At 40.4% G+C, this 23,244-nt stretch overlaps 1 protein-coding gene across 19 annotated transcripts in view; it reads right to left on the minus strand.

The window, feature by feature from the left end:
• LOC129769562 (serine/threonine-protein kinase par-1) overlaps positions 1 to 23,244 on the minus strand; it is a 122,664-nt gene that overhangs the window by 56,769 nt on the left and 42,651 nt on the right. For 17 of the 19 annotated variants that reach the window (XM_055771970.1, XM_055771941.1, XM_055771963.1 and 14 more), the window contains exons 3-4: positions 16,574 to 16,837; positions 16,252 to 16,451 (exon numbers count right to left, since the gene is read on the minus strand). In XM_055771970.1, coding sequence (XP_055627945.1) covers positions 16,252 to 16,451; positions 16,574 to 16,725 — 352 coding nt within the window. In that variant the 5' untranslated portion in view covers positions 16,726 to 16,837. The other 2 variants (XM_055772003.1, XM_055771996.1) reach the window with 2 other exon arrangements.

The raw sequence follows: 23,244 nt of genomic DNA on the forward strand, positions 1-23,244 counted from the left end.
TACATTTACATTTAATGCGACATTTAGCTAATTGGACAGACATGTAATGCGACACGTTTAACCCTCCTGTACAGACCAAAAGTTGAACTTCTCTGTAATGCCGCTATTGTGTATTTTTCAGGTTTTATTGGGATTTATTTGAAGAAGAGGGTATAATTGAATGAAAAAACTCCTCCAGAAAATATGTTTTGTGCGATTTTATTTAGTTTTAATGGTCTCTAATTCAGCCTCCTCAAAACAGAGTAATTTTTGATACTCCAACACAAATAACGAAATACGACTTTTTTCCTGTTATTAATTAAAAGTAAGCAACTGAATATAATTCATGAAAGTGTTGAGTTAGAAAATAACATAAAAACGTATTAATCGATTGTGATTTTAATGGTGCGAGAATCCGAACATACCATAACTGCATGCTCGAGACAAACATATTTCTTACATTTCATGCAGTTGTAGTGAATTTTTCGGGTCTTTTTTCGAAAAGAAGCATGTATAACGACCTTCTAGAGATTTACCAGATAATAAAGGTTCTGATTTTTTTTCATATTTATAATATTCTTTGTCTCTGTGTTCTTGGTAAACTAAGAATTAATGCCTGTTTTTTATGGGGCACAAAAAGATGACAAAAAAAAAGACAGGTGGGTAATGTCGGGGACATAACCGGAGTGACGTAGGACTATACAAAGGGGACAGCTTTTGTTAAATATATTGTTTTATTTTCTTCTCCTACGTGAATACCTACCTATCTACCTGAAAAATGGATTAGTACTGTTTACTCTTTATGAATATGTTGATGGTTCTGAAAAGAACCTTTGGTGTTGTGTTTTTGTTATCACTCGATATTCCCATCTTGTTCGGTTAAACCTTCCTGTTTAGCTATTGCGTTTGCCACTCGCCACAGCTTTCACAGTTGGAAAATTTCTTCCCATCCAGCTTGTGACATGTTGTTCAGTAAATTACATTTAATGCGACGTGCCGGAGAAACACTTTGCCACTCACTGAAACTAATTGTTGCCTTGATGAGCGCCGAACCGAAGCTGCTCTGTTCTTGATGCGGGTTTTCTGATTGTCCTGAGCAGCTTTGCAAGCCAACTTGAGCACTCCGACGGCCGAAGCTCTATAATCGCTGTTAGGTATACTGGTGCTCCGGGACCAACCCGTTCGGCCTAGTTACCCTTACGGAGCAATCAGTGAATGCGACCAACAGGGAACTGGAGACCTGCACGGTTCGAGTGAGACTTTGCCTTTCCCTTAACTTGTCCTCCTTTGTTACGTCCACGATGCCGGTGCCGTACAACCACACGGGTTTACGGTTTGAAAGAAAATATGATATTTTTTTGGGGTCCGCGTGTTTTATACTCAAGCGGTACACACTCACAGGATAGAGACAAATCGGCAGACTCAGCCAGAGGGGCGAGTCCAACGAGACGAACGAATGAGCGTTAAAAGGGAGCGATGGCAAAAAAATACATTCATTACGATTTGTTCGATCGTTGGATTCACATGCAGGCTAAAAAGGGTCCTTTTCAGAATCACAAAATTATTTTCAATCTAAAGAGTTTATTGTTTTGTTATCACTCGATACCCCCTTCTTGTTCGGCTAAACCTTTCTGTTTAGCGATTGCATTTGCCACTCGCCACAGCTTTCACAGTTGGAAAATTTCTTCCCATCCAGCTTGTGACATATTTTACAGTAAATTACATTCAATGACATGTCGCATTACCACCACTCAGTATCGGATTGGAGGTAATTTTAACCTGTAATTGAACATTTGCGATGACAGTGGTACAGTGTCGACTTTCAATGTGGGGTCATAATTTGGACCCCGAACTCTATGTTTACAAAAATGTCCAACTAAATATGTCGCATTACAGGTCCGTCCAATTAGCTAAATGTCGACATAAGTGTAAATTACTGTACTTTCAATCTAGAAGCAATTTAAGAATTGGTGAAAATCAATAAGCTCAGAACAACTGCCAAATTCACATACTCATCATATCCTGGCAAACAAATTATGAAAAAAATCAATTTGTGTTTTATTATTATTATGGATATTGTTTTAAAAAGCATTGAACTGTATTTCCTAAACTCTTTTTCGGGAGATTTATTGGCCCTGAAAAGCGCCTTGTTTTATGGAATGGTTCCAATTTAGAAAACTTAGTACTCGTGGTTTTGAAAAAAACCATTTCGAACGCCCTCGATGCCGCCTTGTTCTGGATTTGCCATCAAAGCAGTTTGTATAAAGAATAAACTTTTTTGTTCTGCTACCTGAAGCCGTTTTGCGATTGCGTTTGCCACTCGCCACTCGCTGCAACTGCCTGTTGTCTTGATGTCCACCGAACCGAATGTGTTCTGTTCTGAATGCGGGTTTTCTTATCGTCGCGAGCAGCTTTGCCAGCTAACTCGATCACTTCGGCGGCCGAAACTATATAACGCCGGCTAGGTGGACTGGTGCACTGGTACTAACGTGCTCGGCCTAGCTACCCTTGCGGGGAACTCCAGATCAACACGGTTCGAGCGGGATTTTGCCTTTCCCTTCATTTTCCTCCTTTACCATGTCCAGACATGGCTGCTTGGGTTGGTTTGTTGATGTGTTCTGATGCGAAACGATGTGGTGTACGGCTTGAATGAGAATGATCGTTACGGCAGCGGAGCGGGGATTTTTAAGCTGACTGGCTGGTAGAGAATTACGCATGTGTGAGACTGCGACCAATGTTTCGTTCATTTTTTTCTTTTTCCTTTCCAATCGTGCTTCATTCTATTTCGCTGCTGCTCTGGTTGCCCGTTTTGGCCGGTACGATTTGAGGAGCACAAAATGAACCAATCAAAAATGGGCACATAGTGCATTTTGACAATGCTTGATATTTCACAATTATTCAATTATTTATCTCAAGAAAAATGAAATGTTATTCGTTATGATAGATGCGTAGATATATTTCCTATCAATTGATGCAAAAACCTTTGCGATCTATTGAGAAATTCTCGAGTTATAAGCGTTCCAAATCTTGCATTTTTTCCTACTTGTTCAGTGCCTAGATTTCCATTTCACCCCCTATATCTTCCGGTTAGACGTAGTCCTACGTCAAAATTACCGAAACTGTAATTCTTAAAAATAACCATAATCTACTATCTATGAATATAACAATGAAAATATATGAATCCGTTCAATCCGGTTATAAAAAGGACTAAAATCAAATAAGAATAGTCCGGTAATGATGTTATGCATTATATTCAATAAATGTTCCACTCCACTAACATTCATACATTTCATTGAACAATATTCTAAAATAGGAAAACAAGTCACTTGCCCAAAAAAGTTACTCCTATACTCGCGCCGAAGTCTCAGACCGAAAGTATAAAAAATTCGAGGGGTTGTATCCGAAACACGACTGCTTAGGACATAGGACTACGCAATCTTTAATTTTTAATTTGTTGGTTTATCGTTTCGGTTATTATTTACGAATACGTCGAAATTTCATAAATAACTGTTTAGTAAAAAGTTCCGGAGACCCTGAAAAGGTTTAATGGCTTGCGTGGTTTTGGAGAATAATTTCGAGAAGCAACAATTCTTTCTTGCCTTTGCTAATTGGTCATATGTCGCAATTTTTTTCAATTTTTTTTTCAATTTTTTGTATCAATGCACACATTGCACTGAGTATTTAACGAGAGGTATTTTCCATTCATCGCCATTCAACAATCATCAATCACGCGTCTAACAGATGCACACAGCTGCAGCGATAAAAATGAAACATCGCGAGAATGACCGTTTATGAAAAAATCATTTCTCGACTCTCGGTCAAACCCGTCAACGCTAGGAGCTTGTTGCATCAGAACAGAGCCGATGCGCACGAGAGCAAATACGATCGGCAACTAAAAACATCCAAGATGTGCTATTCACATGTACAGAAAATGAACAAGTTCTGAGTTTCGCGCAACGAAACAAGCAACACACACAAAGCCAAACAATGATGGCTAGAAGCGATCTAAAATCATTTGAACTCTTCTCTTTTTTCGCCTGCTACGCCATGGCTTGGATGGTTGTGTAAATTGCAATGCCAGATGCACTTCAAGTGAAATATTCGCTAGCATTCCTAGCACGAGGGGAAACATAGAACACGAAATGCGCAGAAAAAGCAACCTTTGTTGTTTCGGGCACTTAAAGATTCTGGGAATTTTCCTCAGAGGAGATGCCATACCTATACGCTAGCGACAGCTTACTTACTATGCAAGGGTCAGGGTCAGGTAATGAATTATAGAGACTTTAAACTTTTTCAGTTCATTCGTCTCTAGCCTTGAAAAAGGCCCCTGAAAAACTTTACTTTTCCAGCACTACACCTCCACCCTCATTGCCTTGAGAAAAGTACTCGATCCCAAGGGTAGAGTTTAATTCGCAAATATTCTCTTTTCGCTATCCTCCTTCGCTGTTTCTATTCTAGCTGCTGCACCGTTATGCATTCTAGCGGTTGCCTGTTATTGACAGTTCTGTCCGAGAAAGCACACAAATGTACAGAACAAATGTATGGGGAAATGGGAACGCTACCAATTTTCATCAATTTAAACCATATACAGACTATGGGATTGTAATGTATAGCATATCAAACAAATCTTAGAAAATTTCCAATTCGGTTGGTATGCAAATCATTAAAACCCGTTCACAGCAAAAATAGTTATTAACATTAACTTCATTTCATAAAAACGCGACCTGTTTTCTGATTTGGCACCCTTAATGTAAGACGTAGTCCTACGTCGAAATGACACACGACCCCTTCTTACCATTACATGCGATATTTTTTTTTCTCGGCCTCTCAAACCTATGCGCAAGTATAGGAGTGTTAATTGGACCTTCTTACCTCTAATTGGACATTTTTGTAAACATCGATTTCGGGGCCCAAATTATGGCCCCACATGAAAAGTTGCCACCAGACATCAACACTGTACCACTCTCATCGACAATGTCCAATTACAGGTCAAATTTGCCTCCAATGCGACACTGAATCGTGCCTCGGCATGTCGCATTGAATGTGAAGTACTGTATTTTAGTGGAAAGTATTATTGTTGAAATTTGCAAAAATAGTTATTAATTACACTTGATATTTTCTAAATTTTATGTCTATTGATGAGAAAATTATATCAAGTTTTTGAATTGATAAGTATTTTGCATGAATAAGATGAAGATAACATTTTTGAAGAAATTTGGCTATGGGGCTCGATGCTATAATTTCATTCTGGGGCCAAGTCTGGAGAATATGGTGGGTGAGCAACCAATTGGAATCGTAATTGGTCCAACTTGGCCATCGCTTTAAAGGACGTATGCGACGGTGCGTTGTCGTAATGATATTGAACTTTTTTCTTCGCCATATGGCCGTTTGTTCTTCGTCCTTCAGGTTATTCAATAACGAATAATACTCTCCGGTAATTGTTTGTCCCTTCCCTTGAACAACGCCAAATCGGCTTTTGAATCATTAACGCGCCGCTGTTTTTGGTCGACGGTCAGCAAACGCGACACCCATCGCGCGGATTGCTTTTTCATGTCCAAAATGTCGTGCAAAATGTATTCTTTTGAAATGCCTACGGCCCCAGCTAACTCGCGTAACTTCACTTTACGATTTCTGGATTCGTAGCCTCTTTTGGCCTTCCAGAGCGAGGTGCATGCGCGGTGCTTGTATGGCCCGTTTTAAATTCACTAAACCACCGATAAACTGTTGTTCTCGAAGGAGCAGAAGTGGAATAACATTTCGTCAACCATTGCATTGATTGTTCAGGAGTTTTTCCCATCAAAAACAATGATTTATCAAAATACGATATTCCTCTTTTTCCATTTTCTATTCGAACGCTCAGATCAGGGCTCGGCATAGTCATATTCAACTGAAGATAGTCAGCGGACTATGAAGAAATTCCACTTCGTATTCAATTGGAAATGACTTTTGGCTTCTTCACTCGACTATCTCATTTCTTTCTTCCCCGTCAAATGAACTTCATTGCATTTTTCAGTGACTCCCCTCAAAATGAATTATTCGTTTCTCTCTCTCATGAAATCTTCCGAAAAACACTTACATATGTCCACGCGATGTGAAAATTCCATGTTTTTGTTTGAACACGAACATGCTTTTCGCTAGTGTTAAAAGTTTACCCACCCCAAACACGAACAATGGTACTCAAACATAAACATGCGTTTCTCACATCATAAACAAACACGATGTTTATAATTCAAGAACATCATGTCCAAACATACCACCCGTTGTCACAGTATTCATTGCTTTCGTTCCGTTTCTTTTCATGCACGAAAAAAATATTCCTCCTAAAAAATTTCTTTGTAGAGCACTTTTTCGCAGAAATTAACTAGTAATTTAGTCTGTATTGCAAAAATTACGTGAACTCATAAGCTATGAATTCATGCACATTCTGCAAGTATGATTAAATAATCCTTAGCTATTTCCCGTGAAAAGATAACATTCTCTGAATAGAAAGAAGCTTTCTATGAGATTTTTTTTCTCCGTGCATGTTGCCAATTTAAGTCTGGGGAACCGAGTGCACAGCGGGGCGACGTCATACAAATGCTGGCCAAATGAGTAAATAAATACCTAACAATTAGTTTTATGTGGATGGTTTCAGGAAAATTCATAGCTTTTCTTGGTATTTTGATGGGGAAAACTAAACATCTCCGCCACGCTCTAATCAATTTAAGTACTTGTTCAAATAGCTGATAATAGGGATGTTACATAAATTCAATTTATAAATTGATGCGTGGACTAAAGGGCGAACACGAAATTATTGCGACACTGAAAATGTCATGCCAATTTTCTTATAATGTTTAGAATCAAACCAAAATTTTAGGGTAGTTTTATACATATATTAACTTCAAAAATCAAAAGAAAAGTTAATCGATGGAGCCTTGAGTGTAAAATTGAACGCATTTTCGCTTGATGCCCTCCATCGTAGTCTTTACAGTGTCATCCGGTACCAGTTTCTTAGTTTTTTTTTCCATTTTCTTAACATGTCCTTCTCGTCTTTGACTGTCTTCTTGCTCTTCCGAAGTTCCCGCTTCATTATTGCCCAGTACTGCTCCACCGGGCGCAGCTCCGGACAGTTTGGCGGGTTCATGTCCTTTGGAACAAAATGGACAGAATTGGCCTCATACCACTCCAGGACACTTTTAGAATAGTGGCATTTATTTATTTATTTATTTATTTATTTCTCGATTTATTTCATCTGACTTGTGTTGTCATATTGAAAACAGATGGGGGAAAGCCAGAGTGGCGTAAAAGCCCCATATCTTGACATTAAACATTGTTAAAAAAAATATATATAAACGAACAATAATGATGGTCAAAACATCAATAATCAATAAAAAAAATTGCAAAACGTTGGCATAGTCCATCGTTGGAAGTGTCCGGTAATCACTCTCGATCATGTAGACCTCGATGAATCCGACGACGAAAGGCTTCAGCAGATAGGTTGAAATCGAAGAATCCATAAAATGAATTGAATCGTGCTGACAGGAAGCGAATTGGGTCATGTAAACCGTAGTTTGCAAAACGGGGCCCAAGGTGAAGAAAACTTCTTGACCGGAGTACTCTCTCAGGAGCATAAATATTCAGTTCAGCGAGAACACCAGGACAATCTATTTCACCCAATAGCACTTTAGCTGTAAACATCGCCTGGCTAACCTTTCTTCTGGAATCAAGTGTTTCCAGTCCAAGTAACTGACATCGAGCTTCGTAGGGTGGAAGATTCATTGGATCATTCCACGGAAGATTACGCAGGGCATAACGGACGGATTTCTTTTGAATGGATTCAATCCTAACAATCAATAATGTGTGATAAGGACACCAGACAACCACGCCGAATTCCAGAACTGATCGAACAAGCGTGCAGAACAATACTTTCAAACAGGTTGGGTCGCGAAACTCATCGGAGATTTTGAACATGAATCCGAGTTGCTTATTAGCCCTGGTAATTATGTCCGAGTAATGCGACTTAAACGTTAAGGCAGAGTCAAGCGTAATTCCAAGATCACGAATTTTTTCCACACGTAGCAAAGGTTGAAAATCGTTCATGTATGTAAACGTTATTGGCTTGAGTTTTCGGTAAAATGTTATACCGTTACATTTTGAAACACTTAGTGTGAGATAATTTCTTGTGCACCACTCTACAAAAGTGTTTATCAGATGCTGTAAGCAATCAGCTGCGCTTCGAACTGTCAGGTACATTTCAACATCATCCGCATAGAATGATCGATTACCAGCTGGGAGGATCAATCCGATCTCGTTCATGAAGATCGGCAACGGTCCAAGGTTGCTGCCCTGAGGTACTACTGAGCTGTTGGTAAAATTCTCCGAAAAATCAGATCCAATTCGTACACATATTTTTCGATTGGTAAGGTAAGACCTGAACCAACGAGTGAGTCTCGGAGATACACCAAGCTTCTCGATTTTAGCAAGCAGTATGGTGTAATCAACCCTGTCAAGAGCAGCCTTGAGGTCGGTGTACACAACATCCACCTGCGCTCCAGCTTCCATACTCCTAAGGCAGAATGAAACGAAGGGAGCAAGATTCGTAGAGATTGATCTCTTTAGATAAAAGCAGTGTTGATCAACAGAGATGTTATCTTTGCAGCAAAAGAATAGTGCGTCGTTAATTATGATCTCAAAAATTTTAGAACATGCATTAAGCGATGTGATCACTCGATAATTTTCGACGTTTTGCTTGTCTCCTTTCTTAAAAACCGGGAACATAAATGAGAATTTCCAACGTGTAGGAAACCCACCCTGCTGCAACGAAATATTGAACAGTTTCGACAGCGGTGTAATGAGCTCCGGGTAGCAATTTTTCAGTATACAGGAGGGAGTTCCGTTGGGTCCAGCAACGAAGGAGAATTTTAGTTTTTTGATGACAGATTCGACGCAAGCTGAAGATATCGTAAAGATATCCAAATCAAAAATATATCTGGGCGTGTCCCTAGTAGCATCACCAATTTGGGTCGACGAGGCGCAGTAATCGTTGAAGACGCTCTTGAAGTGCTCAGCCAGGAGTTGACATTTTTCCAATGAGGTGCAGGCTCTCCTGTTCCCCAAGAGAATTTCCACCGGTAGCCCGTTCTCTTTACTTTTAGTCTTCACAAACGACCAGAACTGCTTTGGGTTGCGCCGTAGATTATCTTGTATACGCCTTGTATACTTTTCATAAAGGAGACGGTTGTACGTTCGATATTCCTTGCTGGCTACTGAAATTAAACGTTTGTCGATTGAATTACGGGTGCGACAGTACTTGCGGAGCGCCTTCGATCTCAGTCGTTTCAGATGATGTAGTCGAGTATTGGACCAAGCAGGCTTTGGAGTAGGTCTGCTCAACGGCACACAATCAGATATTGCTCGGCCCACGACCTCCTTGAAGTGGTTAACGGCTTCATATATCGACAAGCAGGAATCCAGGAACTGCCAATTCTCCTAGGCGAGTGAATGGCTCAATGCAACAAAATCGGCTCATGCACATCAGCGGTATTGTCGAAGCGAACGGGCATCGATAACAAAATAGCGATTTCCAATGCAGGATGGTGATTATCAATACCGATTAAGGGCTCTGAAGCTCCAATAACAGAACATTCCGGGATTGCAGCTTCATTCACAAGCACAAAGTCAAGGAGTTAATGTTCATAATTTTGTTGATTTGTGTTATATTATGGAGACTGAAACCATCCAGAAGTGTACTACAGGAAGCCGGAATGTTCGAATGCAGAACATCGATGGTGGGATGATCATTTGCAGTGACGTTCCAAATCAGCCCAGACTGAATGTAATCACCAAGAAGCAGAGCCAAGTCGTTCTGTTCTAGTTGTGGCAGTACATTACCAATCGAACTGATGTGACTGTTGATACTGATGGAATCCAATTTCCGGTCAGGAGGCAGGTATATTACCCTAACACTTAAATATCTGTTTGGTGTCGTAATTTTCACCCAAATCTTCTCGAGAGATAGACAAACCGAAGTAGGGTCGCGACAGCAACTAAGACGGTTAGAAACTGCAATCAAAACCCCACCTCCACATGATTTGGAACTATTTAGATGATTGCGGTCGTTACGAAAAACAGTAAACGCACTCCCAAACAATTGAGATGAATAAATTCGTTCATCAAGCCAGGTTTCGGGGAGGACTATAACATCGTAGTTGGAATCAACGGCTGTCAAAACCAAATCGTCTATCTTTGTCCTTTGGCCACGAACGTTCTGGTAGTACATCAAGAGGCCGTCACTTGGGGTTCGCTCGTAATCTGATGAATCAGTATGGTTTAACCGTGGGTAGAATGATGTTACTGTGAGTTCAATCCAGCAATATAATCTTGAAGCAACTTGATGGACGGTATATCTGGCATATTTTCATCATTGCACCGGGACGTCATATTCCGAAAATGTTCGTTCGAAAAAAGGTCCGCGCAGCCATCGCACATCCAAAGAATATTTCTATCGTATGTACCCAAAATCTCACGAAGGCCGTAATCTACTTTGGCGCAAATCATATGAAATGAGTTTCCGCAGTATCCACGACAAGTGATACGATCCGAATCATTAACAACTTTTTTGCACTTAGTGCATGTCATCCTAACTATTCTTGGATCGTTCGCAGGTATTAGAAAAGATCGCATGCAATATTTGTCTCCAGAGCTGACAGGTAGATGTCGCTTTTGTGCAAATAAATTGCGTGGGGCGGTGAAAGGATGATGTTGTTGGTCACAAACAATAAAATAGACACTATTCTCCACTCGTAGTTTATCGCACTTTTCACGTCAAAATCCACGTTGCTTGATCAGGACAACAAAATTCACCAACTTAGCAAACGAAAAATTAACGTGTCACTAACATAAACAGTATTAGTATACAAAAAAAAACAAAACAAGATACGGAAAAAAAACAATCGACTTTGTCATTGAACTATCATTGAACTATCCATTTGTAAGGTGGATGCCAAATCTGGCCAAAATAGCGGAGCTTCGTCGTGCTGCTGCAAGAATGGCAAAAGGCGCTGCTGGGTGCTGCTGCAAGAACGTCAAAGTTTGACAGCATGTAGACAATACACATCAATGAGAAAGTGTGCAAAATTTGATTGATTTTTACCCGATGGTAAAAAAGTTATGCCCTGTTGAATGTGTCGCAATAATTTCGTGTTCGCTCTTTAAATAATGATATCAATTGAGAAGAACTCTGATATCAATTAACGCTTATGTTGTTCAAAACAGATAAAGAGGTGTATTTTATTTGCCCAAAATTTTAGACGAAGCACCCATTGTCATGATAGATTCTTCCCTTTCCTTTTCCATGTCAACACATCAACACACTGTGTGTTGAGTGGTAATGGTGTGGTGCCTAATTCGCTTCTTTTACTCTACACATTGCTGTTTCTTGGGTGAAAATACAAGAAAAAACTGTACATGATGTTTGAACATCATGTAGAACAAACAAACATGTCGCATTTGCAAACATAAGATACGAACAAATCATGTTTGTCTACAAACACAACACTGCGAGAGCAGCGCGAAAACTGTTCATCTCGTACGCGGAGTTTTTTTCTGTGAAACACGGAGACTGCTCTCATGTGTTACGAATGCGTGCACCGATGTTTGAGTTCTATGTGATTTGACATATACTACAGGTGAGATAGATTTTTGTTTGTATCGTGCACGAAAATTACTCGCACGTATAAAATAGCGTGCAGGTTGTGTTCAGAACCACTGACACATTTGTGAATTTTGCTGATAAAAACCCGTTTTTCTGTATTTTTTTACATTTTTAAATTTTTTTACAACTCAGAGACAAAGTGTACTAAAATTTAATTTAGAATCCCTTCAAAACTGCACTCTATTTTGCACGCTATTTACTAGTAATAATGCGAGGATCTTTATAGCATACCTGAAAACTGTTTAAGCTCGTTGGTTTGAGTTCAAGGTGGGTAGTCAATAAACCGTCCATTGATGGTGTAACTGCTTTTTTGCATCAGAAATCGAGTTTTGATTTTACTTTATATGGACGTAAAAATAAGTTTGCGTACGCGGGTAAAGAAATTCGTGCCAGGTTGAAGAAGTGTGGATTGAAGTGAATTGAATGAAGAGGCAGATTTTTATTCATTAGTCACGTCAATTAGATTAAGTATTGACTAGAATAGTTCATTAGTCATCGTTGCTCCAAACGCCCGTCAATTCATTTTCTAGTCAATTCACATTATGTTAACGGCGAATGCCAAAGTAGTACTAGTCGAAGCAAAACGACTGAGAAGAGAGTCGATATTCATTTTTCATCTTCGAAGATTTCGGGCCCTGGGTCAGGTAGTGACACTTTGTGAACAAATACACGAAATGTCATGAAACTTCACACATAAGCTAGTGTCAGATGAACCTCTCGAAATGAATCTTGTTCATGTTTTAGTGGCACCATCTGCTGAAAAATCCCGGGACTTTTCAGCTCATATAGTATAGAGGGCTGTCTTTCTACCACGTGGACAAATTCAGAGTGTGCAGGAAAATTAAAAATCGATAAGAATAAATTGAATATAAGGAAAGTGGTGGTATAGTCGTCATTTAAAGGAATATTCTCATTTCCTGCTTCCACTTACCGTTTCAATCCACGTTTTTTTGTGAAATATTATAGTTCAACTTATTGTTGTTCAAGATAGCAAATGACTTTAACTATAAAAAATTCCAATAGTACATTTTTCATTATTTTTGCGGAGGGGAAAAATCGAACTTTTTTTTTTTGACTTGGAAATAAAGTGGTCACCTAGTAAGGGCAATGTTGTCACTCGTACATATCATGCTAAATGGGATAGATTTATGCGTTCTTGTTGTCCAAATTTGTTTGAATCATTATTGAAATAGTAGGTACATGTATTAAATAATCTTGGCATATTTTCCGAGAATCTCAATTTAAATTACCTTATGCATACAAAAACGTAGTAGGAAACACATAACGTTCACATAATGAGGCTTGGTTGATTTGGTGTGCCATCAGTTTCAGTCTAAAAGAGCAGCCATCGACATCACCCAAGAACGCTGCGCCTACGAGACGTGTTGCGACTGCCAGACGACAGTCGTCCACACTTGTGGGTACCACTAGGCGCCGGATCATGTGGACACACGATATGAATAGATTCGTGATCCGCGCCTGTGCAGATGTCTGTTTTGGAGAAGGACATGAGCGGTCGCCCTCGAATACTCACAATGTTTGAGGAAGCGTATCCAGAGTTCGTCGGGATGCTTGTCAGAATGCGATGATCGCGAGGCGTAGAGCGATAGTACGCAATAACATTCTCTCCCTAACGGAAATCGAAGAGATCAAGCAGCAGGCGCAGAGAGAATTAAGCTCCAGTAACAGCAGAGCAAGCGATGTGACGAGAAGAAGTTCAGTACGGCTGAGCAATTTTTTCGCGAGTGGGGCACCCGAATCAGCACCAGTGGAGGCCACAGTACTACAACCCCCTGAGCCGGAGACCCACAGCCAGATCAACAGCTATTACGCGATCTGGTCTTTCACTACGACGAGGCGATCTCACAGTTCCGCGACACAAACCATTTGTCGTGCCCCAGGATCCCGAAGTTGCAGAATTCCCGCAGGCTTACAAGTGCAGTAAAGCTCATGAACGAGCACGTTCTTCCACTGCACTTGGTTGATGCTGAGAACATGGAGTAGCTGCAACAGAACCCCGATGGTGTTCAGAACTTCTGGCCCAAGAAGCTGACCGTCGCAAAACAAAAGATAGCTAAGTGCTTCAATAAGGTGCTACGTGACCTACACAACCTTTCTGAATTCGCCACCGGTGGCGTCACCTTCCTCCCCCCGAAAGACAGCAACACATTGAACCCATCAAAGTACAGACCGATAACGTGCCTACCGAGTCTGTACAAAATACTGGGCAGCATCATTACCGCCAATGTTTCTGCCCACTGCGAACAACATCACATCATCGCAGAAGAGCAGAAAGGACGCAGGAAAAATACGCATAGCTGCAAAGACCAGGCCATCATCGACGCAGCCATAGTCGGCCAAACGGTATATAACCAGTGGAACCTGAGTATAGCCTATATAGACTACAGGAAGGCTTATGACTCCATACCTCACTCGTTTCTCGTCCGAATATCGGAGATCTATAAAATTGCACCTTAGTGATGGGGAAAATGTGTTGCTGTCTAGAACGCTGCAGATAAAGAGGGGGATTTTGCAGGACGACTCTTTCAGACCGCTTTTGTCTGGCACTGAACCCTCTCAGTAGGATGCTCAATAGAAACGGTCATGGCTATAAGATAAAGTATGGGGACGGCTCCTACGAAGAAGTGACCCATACCTTTTGCATGGACGATCTCAAGGTCTACGCTGATTCACGTCAGCGTCTAGGTGTAGCTATCCGGGTTGTCGAAGAAATAAGCAGGGCCATCTGCATGGATTTCAGCCTCGACAAATGCCGCTGTGTCCATCTGCTGAAAGAACAACTTACCGAATCCGGAGCCTACGAGGGCTATGACGGCGAGTTTATTGAAGACATGGTACGTGGTGAATCCCATAAATATCTTAGATTCCGCAGCTCTCCGTGATTCGTCACTCCGACATCGAGACGGAGCTGCGAGACAAGTTCTTGAGTCGAGTGAACTGTTTCCTGAGGGCTTTCCTCAACGAGGGGAACGAGGTACGAGCGAATAACTCATTCGCGGTTCTTCAGTTTTGGTGTATTCAAGTGGAGCAAAACTAACCTAGAGATTCATTCAAACATTCAAAGAGGCCGGAATGCACTATCCTCAATCGGCACCCCGCAAAAAGGGGGAATCGTCTACATATCTGCACTATGTGTTACCCAGGTACGACAACTGCGCGAGTACTTCGTCGAACGCGTCGACCAAACGCGCGATACCAGGCTGTCTGCGCCGCTGACAAAGGATCTGCAGACATTGGAAGAGAATATTGCAGCTTGGAAGCAGAATGCAGTGCATGGTGGCCGGTCCAGGGTCGCATCTAATATGTTGCTAACGCGTGGTGAACTCTCTTCAGTAGTAGAAGCCGACATGATAGCAATCTAGGACAGAATAATCCCCACAAGAAACTGCAGGCGATACGTCTGGCATCAAGACGTTGATGATATTTGCCGGATGTGCCATTAACCAGGTGAAAGCATAGATCACATAATGGGAGTCTGTCCCGTTTTGGCCAACGCAGCCTACACCGAGCGCCACAACAAGGTGGCCTGTATTTTTCATCGACAACTGGCGTTTCAATGTGGTCTACTGGAAGACAACGTAGCAAACTTCCGGTATCTGCCTGCACCTGTCCTGTACTGGTATCGCACTGTTCTGACCGACCTCTCGATCCACCACAACCGCCCAGATGGTTTAGGACAAAAGCGACCGCAAAATCACCATCATCAATTTCTTCCAGATTTTTATTTTCATCCTTCTTGATTTTTGAATATTTTAGTTGGCAACCCTGCCATGGAGAGACTAACTAGATCACTAAACATTAGTGCCTGCTATTCTGGCTTTTCGAAAGTGTCGTCCACTATCCTATATCCAACAGATCGGTTTAATGTTGCCACATCGGAGTCCCCTATCTAGATATGCCGATATGGATAATAACAGACTGAGGGTGATCATACACTGTTTGACCGAAGTCAAATATTTGACTCGTTTTGACAGATCAAATTTGATCTACGTGTACTGATCAAATATATTCGACACAAATCACGACGAGTAATTATTCAGTTATTGGATGCCTAAAATATTTTTTCGGTCTGTTCGTCAAACCTGTCGGTACATGGTCAGGTTACTTCGAATATTTCAGTCGAATTTTTTCCGTGTTCCGTGTTCAATGTCCGTTTGACATTGTTTGTCACTGTTGATAATTGAAAAGTGGCAAACAAAATAGTGTTTGTTCAAATTTCAAAACAAACTTTAACTGTCAAAAAATGTCCAATATACCTCCGGAAAAACAGTGTACGGCCACATTAAGTACACTGAATTCTTTTTAAACGCGCGCAATAAAGAGTAATTTTGAGCAAATCGTGTAATTTCGAGAGAATCGCGTAAAAAAAGATTGCCCCGTTAAAAAGTATCCAGTGTGTATACAAATTTTACCAGCTACCAGTTGTTTGCTCTTGGCTCTATATTTTAGCTCGGCAAGAAGAAATATCAAAATATCGTGCGATAGAAATCGCATGCTTCACTTGGAAAAAAATATGTCCAACACCATACGTCTTCATGGAAATCGAAAAGCTTTCATACCTTCATAAATATGTATAATGTTGGGATGCTGCACTGAACTCATTATTTGCACTTCCCTCCGTATTCGGATAAGGTCCGCTTCTGTTTCGATTTTGCTTTTTTTTATTGTTTTGATGGCGACCTCCTGACCGGATTCCTTGTTAATACCCAATTGTACTTTGCCATACGTACCCTGTCCTAGTTTTTTAATTATATCAAACCTGCAAGCACGATGGTTATAATGAGAGAAAGAAAACAGACAAAAAACATGAACATTATGTGACGGTGGAGAAAATTACGAGAAGTGTATAATGGAAAAAAATGAGTGAGAATTATCACTTACCGCTGTCTTAGTTTTTTCCTGTGATTATTCATTTTCACTGTCCCGGTGTTTTCAATCCCACTCATTATATTCTCGATGGTGGCTTTCTGTGGGGCAAATTGCTGGGTCGAGGGAACAGCATCCCCGTTGTTGGTGGTTTCTCCTATCACCATTTTTGTATGTGATGGTCAGCTTCGGTGGTGTCTATCGGAAGGCGTGAGCTAGCGCGTTTGCAGTTTTTCAACACTTTTGGTTTATTTGGAGCAACTTGAACGAATCTAGTTCCTGTGTGATAGAGAAAAAAAAATATTTTGAGAAGTCTGGTAAAGGTGTTTTTCAGATAAAATTTTATTTCGCGACATCCTCATTGTTCACATAAATTTTACCTCCGAGCCATTGAACGAGGTTGAAAAACAAATGATAGTCACCGGGGCTTAATCTGATCATATTCTCGACTAGGGAACAATGTCAATTTGTTTATTTTGGTCATCATTTCAGTCGATGAATGGGCATGTGTGCGCTGTCACAGTGAAAACCAAACGCGGATCCCAGCCAGCACGGAGCTCCTCCATACTCAATTTTTTATGCAAAATGATGCAGATACGTTCAGTTTCTCCATAGTGGTCTATGCTATTTCTCGCACTTTTAATCTGTGGTCTTCTAACACTGTTTTATGATTTTTTCCAAGCAGAGCTCCTAAATATTCAAATGTTTATGCAAAACGCTGCACATATGAAATGTATTGTTGACCTTTTCGTGATCTATGCTATTTCCTCTCCCACTTTTAATCTGCGGTTGTGATGGTTGTGGCCCCATCTCAATTCCCAGCCCATCTCAAATCCACAACCGATTTATAATGGAGAACAGCCTTAATTAACCCTTTCAGGACCATATGATGTCCAAGACTAAATATGCCAATACAACACAATATTTTAGCTATTGTGGGTGTAAAGTAAGAGAATATCACCACCAAAGCATAGCAGGGTGTATAGGTTTCCTATAAAATCATGGGAAGTATTTTTCCCTATGGACCATAAAAGTAAATAAACGGAGAGTTAGGTTTATTATATCGGTATTTTATGTATTACTTTGTAATACAAAAACACAATAAAAACTATCAGAAAAGTAAAATAAATAGTTAGTTATGGTATTCTACGAAAAATAAATTGTTTACTTGTGAAGCACAAGTGGACGTTGCACATAACACATTTATTAGGTGGTCTTTGCTAAGTTAGACCGGACTATGTTTGACAGTTCCTTTTTATTTAATCGCTCAGAAGCACATTTGCTGCATTGGACATACGTTTTATTTTGACATTCAGTAAAAAAAAATATCGATTCAATAATAACTGAACAATCGATAACAATTTTTGTAGAAGGGAAAAATATTTCCATTGGGCGTGAAAGAATTAAAGTGCGGAATCCGCTTCTTTTATTTTTAGCGGTGTTAAGCCTTCTAAACAGAAGTTTTCGTTATCTCCACGCTTATCAGACTTTGTTCATTCCAGGTAAGCAATGAGGACATTTTGTTTGTTAGTCTCCTAAATGTATGCTGTTGAGCGATAGTTCTGAAAATTTATATACTAACTACGGACATATAGTACTACAGAAAACAAGCTCTCCCCTAGACTTACTAGCACCATCTCTTGGTCAACCCACACTTTTATTTCGATTTTGATTAACTCGAGCGAATTCATCAAATCAATTAATTTAGCCGCTATCTTTTGTGGCACCATTCGAAGTGCAGTAGAGTACCGATTACCGATTACTGCAGTTCAACAGAAGAAGGAAACTTTCATCAGCAGTAGACTTCAAAGAAAGAGAGAAAATTGCACTCCTTTTTGACAATGCGGCAAGATGCACTACGATCCAGATTGTCTCGTTCTATCTATCAATTGCAAGCAATGCAACCGTATGAGCTGTTTCTCCAAAACCAAATCAATTCAGGAGTAGAAGAAGCCACAACAATCAAGCATCATCAATCGAACAAATTTGGCAGAGCGAACTCTCGGGGTGCGCAACGCGTTAGCAAACGAAAGTTCGCACCTACATTCATCAACGGCGGAACGACCAAGCTGCAATCGGATACAGCAAGCGATGGTGATTTCGGAGTGAACATGGAATAGTCTGGGTAAATCTGAGATCCAGAAACCAACAATTCAAGCCATCAACGCCTCAAGTAAGCCACTCGGGTTGTTCGAAGGTTTTCAGTGCAAAGTCAGCATCAACGGTAAAATTTGTCAAGGAAAATATACTCGGCAAACAAATTAGAGGAACAGAGTGCGAAGTCGGAAATTTTAAGCGGTTTTTGACATGCTGTAACTTCATGAAGAACTAACGCATATCGATAGGATATAGATTATCTTAAAGTTACAACTTTCAGGTATAAGAATATTTTACGTACAAATTTTTATTTTGGTGTGTGCATAAAGTCTGCTTCATTTAATATTGGAACACAAACAATTGCGTGTAGTTCAGTCATTTATTAACGAATTCATAATTTGTTTTTCATACAAATGTAGCATTTTCTTTACTCTTTCATAAAAAAAAATTAAAAAAATTATTCATTGCTGTTTCGAAGAAATTCTCGTACTTTTCCCGTAATACGGCACATCAGGCGGCGCACACCCTTTTCGTCCACCGTTTTGGCGATTTGATTCCACCAGTTCTTCATTTGAGTCATGTTCCTAACAAGTTTTCCCTTTGCCTTAAGCCTCCGCTTCGTGATTGCCCAGTATTTCTCTATCGGCCGGAACTGGGGGCAGTTTGGGGGGTTGAGGTCCTTCGGTATTACGCTGACCCCGTTCGTTGCGTACCATTCCATAACCGTTTTGCTGTAATGGCAGCTTGCGAGGTCCGGCCAAAACATTACTGGACGGTCGTGGGCACGAATAAACGGCAGAATCCGGTTCTGTAGGCACTCTTTTTTGTAGACTTCTGATGTCATTGTCTTGTCAGTGAGAAAGACTTTGGTTTTCTGTCCAAAACTGCATATTCCCTGCCAAATCATGTACTTGCGGGCGAATTTATCCGCAAACACGAACCTAAATTTTGCAGGTACATCCCCCCGAGCCGTCGCCAAATAAAATTTTTGACCTGGGATTTGCCCAAAATCCGCCTTCACGTAGGTCTCATCGTCCATCAGAATACATCCGTCGAACTTGGTCAGCACTTGGTCGTACAGCTTTCGAGCACGGATTCTGGCCACATTGTTCTGCTTCAGCGTCCGATTTGGCTGTTTGCTGGCTCGGAATGACCTTATTCCTTCCCGGAGACGAATTCGTCGCACCGTACTGTGAGCGGCCTGGAAGTTATTGGCCAAATCGCGGTCTGAAAGATTGGGATTCCTCTTGACGGCCTTGATGACTTTCCCACGCAGTTTCCGGTCGACAGTTCCACTCCGACGCTTCGAATGCGGCTTCCGAGCCGTCGTCAATGTTTCCTTGTACTGCTTGATAACACGCCATACGGTATTTCTGGGCATTTTAAGCTGTTTAGCTAGCTTAGATGCCGACAACAATGGATTTTCAAGAAAACTGTGCACAATTTTATCTCTCCGTTCGACTTCCATGGCGGTTGTTTACAAAATGCTATCGTTTGGTGTTATGACATAAATACATGGTGAAAGGTAATGAATTTCCCGACACGTGGGTGAAAAAAGTTTCCTAATCCGTCCACTAGGAGCGCCACAATGAGCAAAAGAATTTGTTCCAATATTAAATGAAGCAGACTTTAGTGGATAACAAGCCGGGAAGGAATGAAAAATCGTGTTTTTTCAATTTTTTCAAAGATTTTGTGTACTAACACAATTTTTTGCTAGCAAATTCAATTAACCTTATCAACCAGATTTCATTTGGTTTCTAGAACATTCCTGTAGGACCTTTCCATACAGAGATATTCCAGTTAAAATGAAATATTATCCCTCCGTTTTTGATGATGGATAGTCCTATAAAAAAATCATTGCACCGCAAATCGAAAGGCAGCTTTGAAAACTCCAATAAATTCTGCACAGAATAATTTGGTGTTGAGTAACACCAGGGCCCGGAATCTTCGAAGATGAAAAATGAAGACCGACTCTACTCTCAGTAGCTTCGCTTCGACTAGAACTGTTCCGGCAGTCGCCTTTAACAAAAAGTGATTTGACTAGCGTTGACTAGCGAAGATGACTGGACAGACTTGGTCGACCACCAAAATTTTTTTTTCATGTCGACCCCTGGGAAACCGACATCGATCCCAAGGGGTCGATATCGACCGTTTTAGAACCCTTGTCTTAAATGAACGCGTAATATTCTTTCCTCCTGTCATTTTCATCATTCTTCAAAATTGTACGCAGAGCGGAGTCTGAAGGAACACACAGCGCGAAAAAAATAACGTTTTCATTTCAATCAAATGCTTGCGTTTTCTGTAAAAGTCAATTGCAATCATTCGGTTCAAACAGAAATGAAATATCTGCAAACACTTGTCTACAGACACGCTTGAAAGTCTGATAACTCAAGGCTGATTTAGACGATGCCAGTCAGCGCTCTAGTTGAAGTATCCAGTGAACAGAGAACAGACACTCTGTTCAAGTTACTTGTACCAGTATCGAACAAGTAATTGGCCTCTAACTTGAACAGAGTGTCTGTTCTCTATTCACTGGATACTTCAACTAGAGCGCTGACTGGCATTGTCTAAATCAGCCTTCAGTTTCGAAGTCCATGAGTTAGAGATGCCAGGTTTGAAGACATGTTTTCATTTCGAAAACATTATAAAGTAAAGACATTTCAGTATGATAGTGTGGGGGTAAGACGGACATGTTAAGAAGAACTTCAATTGTATCCGTGGATACTCGTGTTTTCCAAAACTTTAAAGCAGTTTCTTACAGTTCAATATACTGGTTTTCAATAATTGTCCGAATGTTTGATAAAAATATTTTTTTCCATGTTTCTTATTGAAATTAAAACAAGCCGAAAAGTAGAACATTTTTATCAATGCGGGTATAATGGACATGTAGTGGGGGGAATATGGACAAGGCTAATAATATACGAAGCGTAGAAGTTTATCGCTCGCGAGAGGAATAATTTCGCTCTCTCTCAGTGTTTGTGTGTCCAGTAACTGAAATAGAACAAACAGAGAAAGCAATATAAAAAAGAGTTGAATATTCTATCCCTCACTTTCCACCATGCATTGGATGTGATTTAGGATTCGCCTGTCCATTTCAACCCCACCAGTGCCATCATTTCAAAAATTTTAATTTACCACTTGCGAATGAATTTACTTTTCCGTGCATACCTAATATCGCTTCTCTGCCGACTCACAAACCGAATGTTAACCATCAGTGAATTCGATTTTGATATTAAACCACTGAAAATGCTTAATATTGAAGCCGCAAAAATTACATCTACACACGAAATTATGTTTGATTTTCGGTTTTTGTTTCCCTATTCCACTTTTGATCAGTATTTATTGTCAAAGGATAGATAAAATATTATAGAATAGCATGTAGAAAGGGTTCCATCAACATAAATTTGAAATTCATAATGCAACTATACGAATCAACCACCTGTCCATGATACCCCCACTGTCCGTCTTACCCACATCTCCCCTACGAGGATTTTTGTTAGATATTATTTTCATATTATTTCTACTATTGACCGAAAATATCGTCGTAAGGCTTTCGTCACAGTGTCATCTCTTTTTTATCATTGTCACTTGTATACTTTTGTCCTGAATGATCAATGGAGACTTTTGTCTCGGTGCCATTCACTCGTTTTTTTACGACCACTTCACAAATCGAAGATTTTCCGGTTACATACTGCTACAATAATCAGTTTTACGGATATGGTTGAGAGTCGTTCATTCTATTTTTTGGCTTTTGAATCTTCGTACAACACACCCTGATAGAACACTTTTCATAGTTCCGTTTTTATGGAAGAATTTGGGCGATATTCACTCAATCTACGGTTTATCAAGTCAATATCATTTCTATACTCATAGAATTTAGTTCGCAGTTGCGTAATATATTATTGTTCACAATTATTGACATAAACTTGAAAACTTCAAGGTAAGTTTAACGAAACGCGCTATACAACAATGCCAGTTGCACACGTTTAATGATGTTTCCTTCGTTGTGTCCCTGTTTTATATCCCTCCTATCCGATCTATAAACTTTTACTTAGTCGCAGCAATACATACACACACTCTTTACAGATACACGGGCCGAAGGTTATGCAGTCCACTGATGATTCAACAAGAGCCAAAGGTTGTACCGCTTATGACAACTCTACACGAGCTGATGATTGCGCCGGCTAGTGATCATTCTATCCTGGATTCCTCGAGTCGAGAAAGACGCACCACGCTAGTACAGACTAGGGGGGCGTTGCTGATTAACGGTCAGCTGCATCCCAATAGAAAGTATCCAGTGTCGGGCACACGTACAGAGCATTGAATACTGCAACATCCCATTTATTAGAACACTTGTAACACTAACCTCGAAGTTGCTGCTGCGAAGTAAATTCAATAGTCGAAATTGCACAAACAACACATCAAAATGGAATTGTTGCTTCGATCTTTTGGGTAGACCAATAAGGAAAAGTCCAGCAGCGTGCAGGTAATGCTAGGGACTACCAAAATGTGAATAGGAATTAGATGTCTACGATCACTCTTCCTATACTCTCCGGTTCACCGATCACAAAACGATTGAATTGGTTTTA

This window comes from Toxorhynchites rutilus, chromosome 1, assembly GCF_029784135.1.
Source record: "Toxorhynchites rutilus septentrionalis strain SRP chromosome 1, ASM2978413v1, whole genome shotgun sequence".
In the NCBI taxonomy this organism is placed as follows: Eukaryota; Metazoa; Arthropoda; class Insecta; order Diptera; family Culicidae; genus Toxorhynchites; species Toxorhynchites rutilus.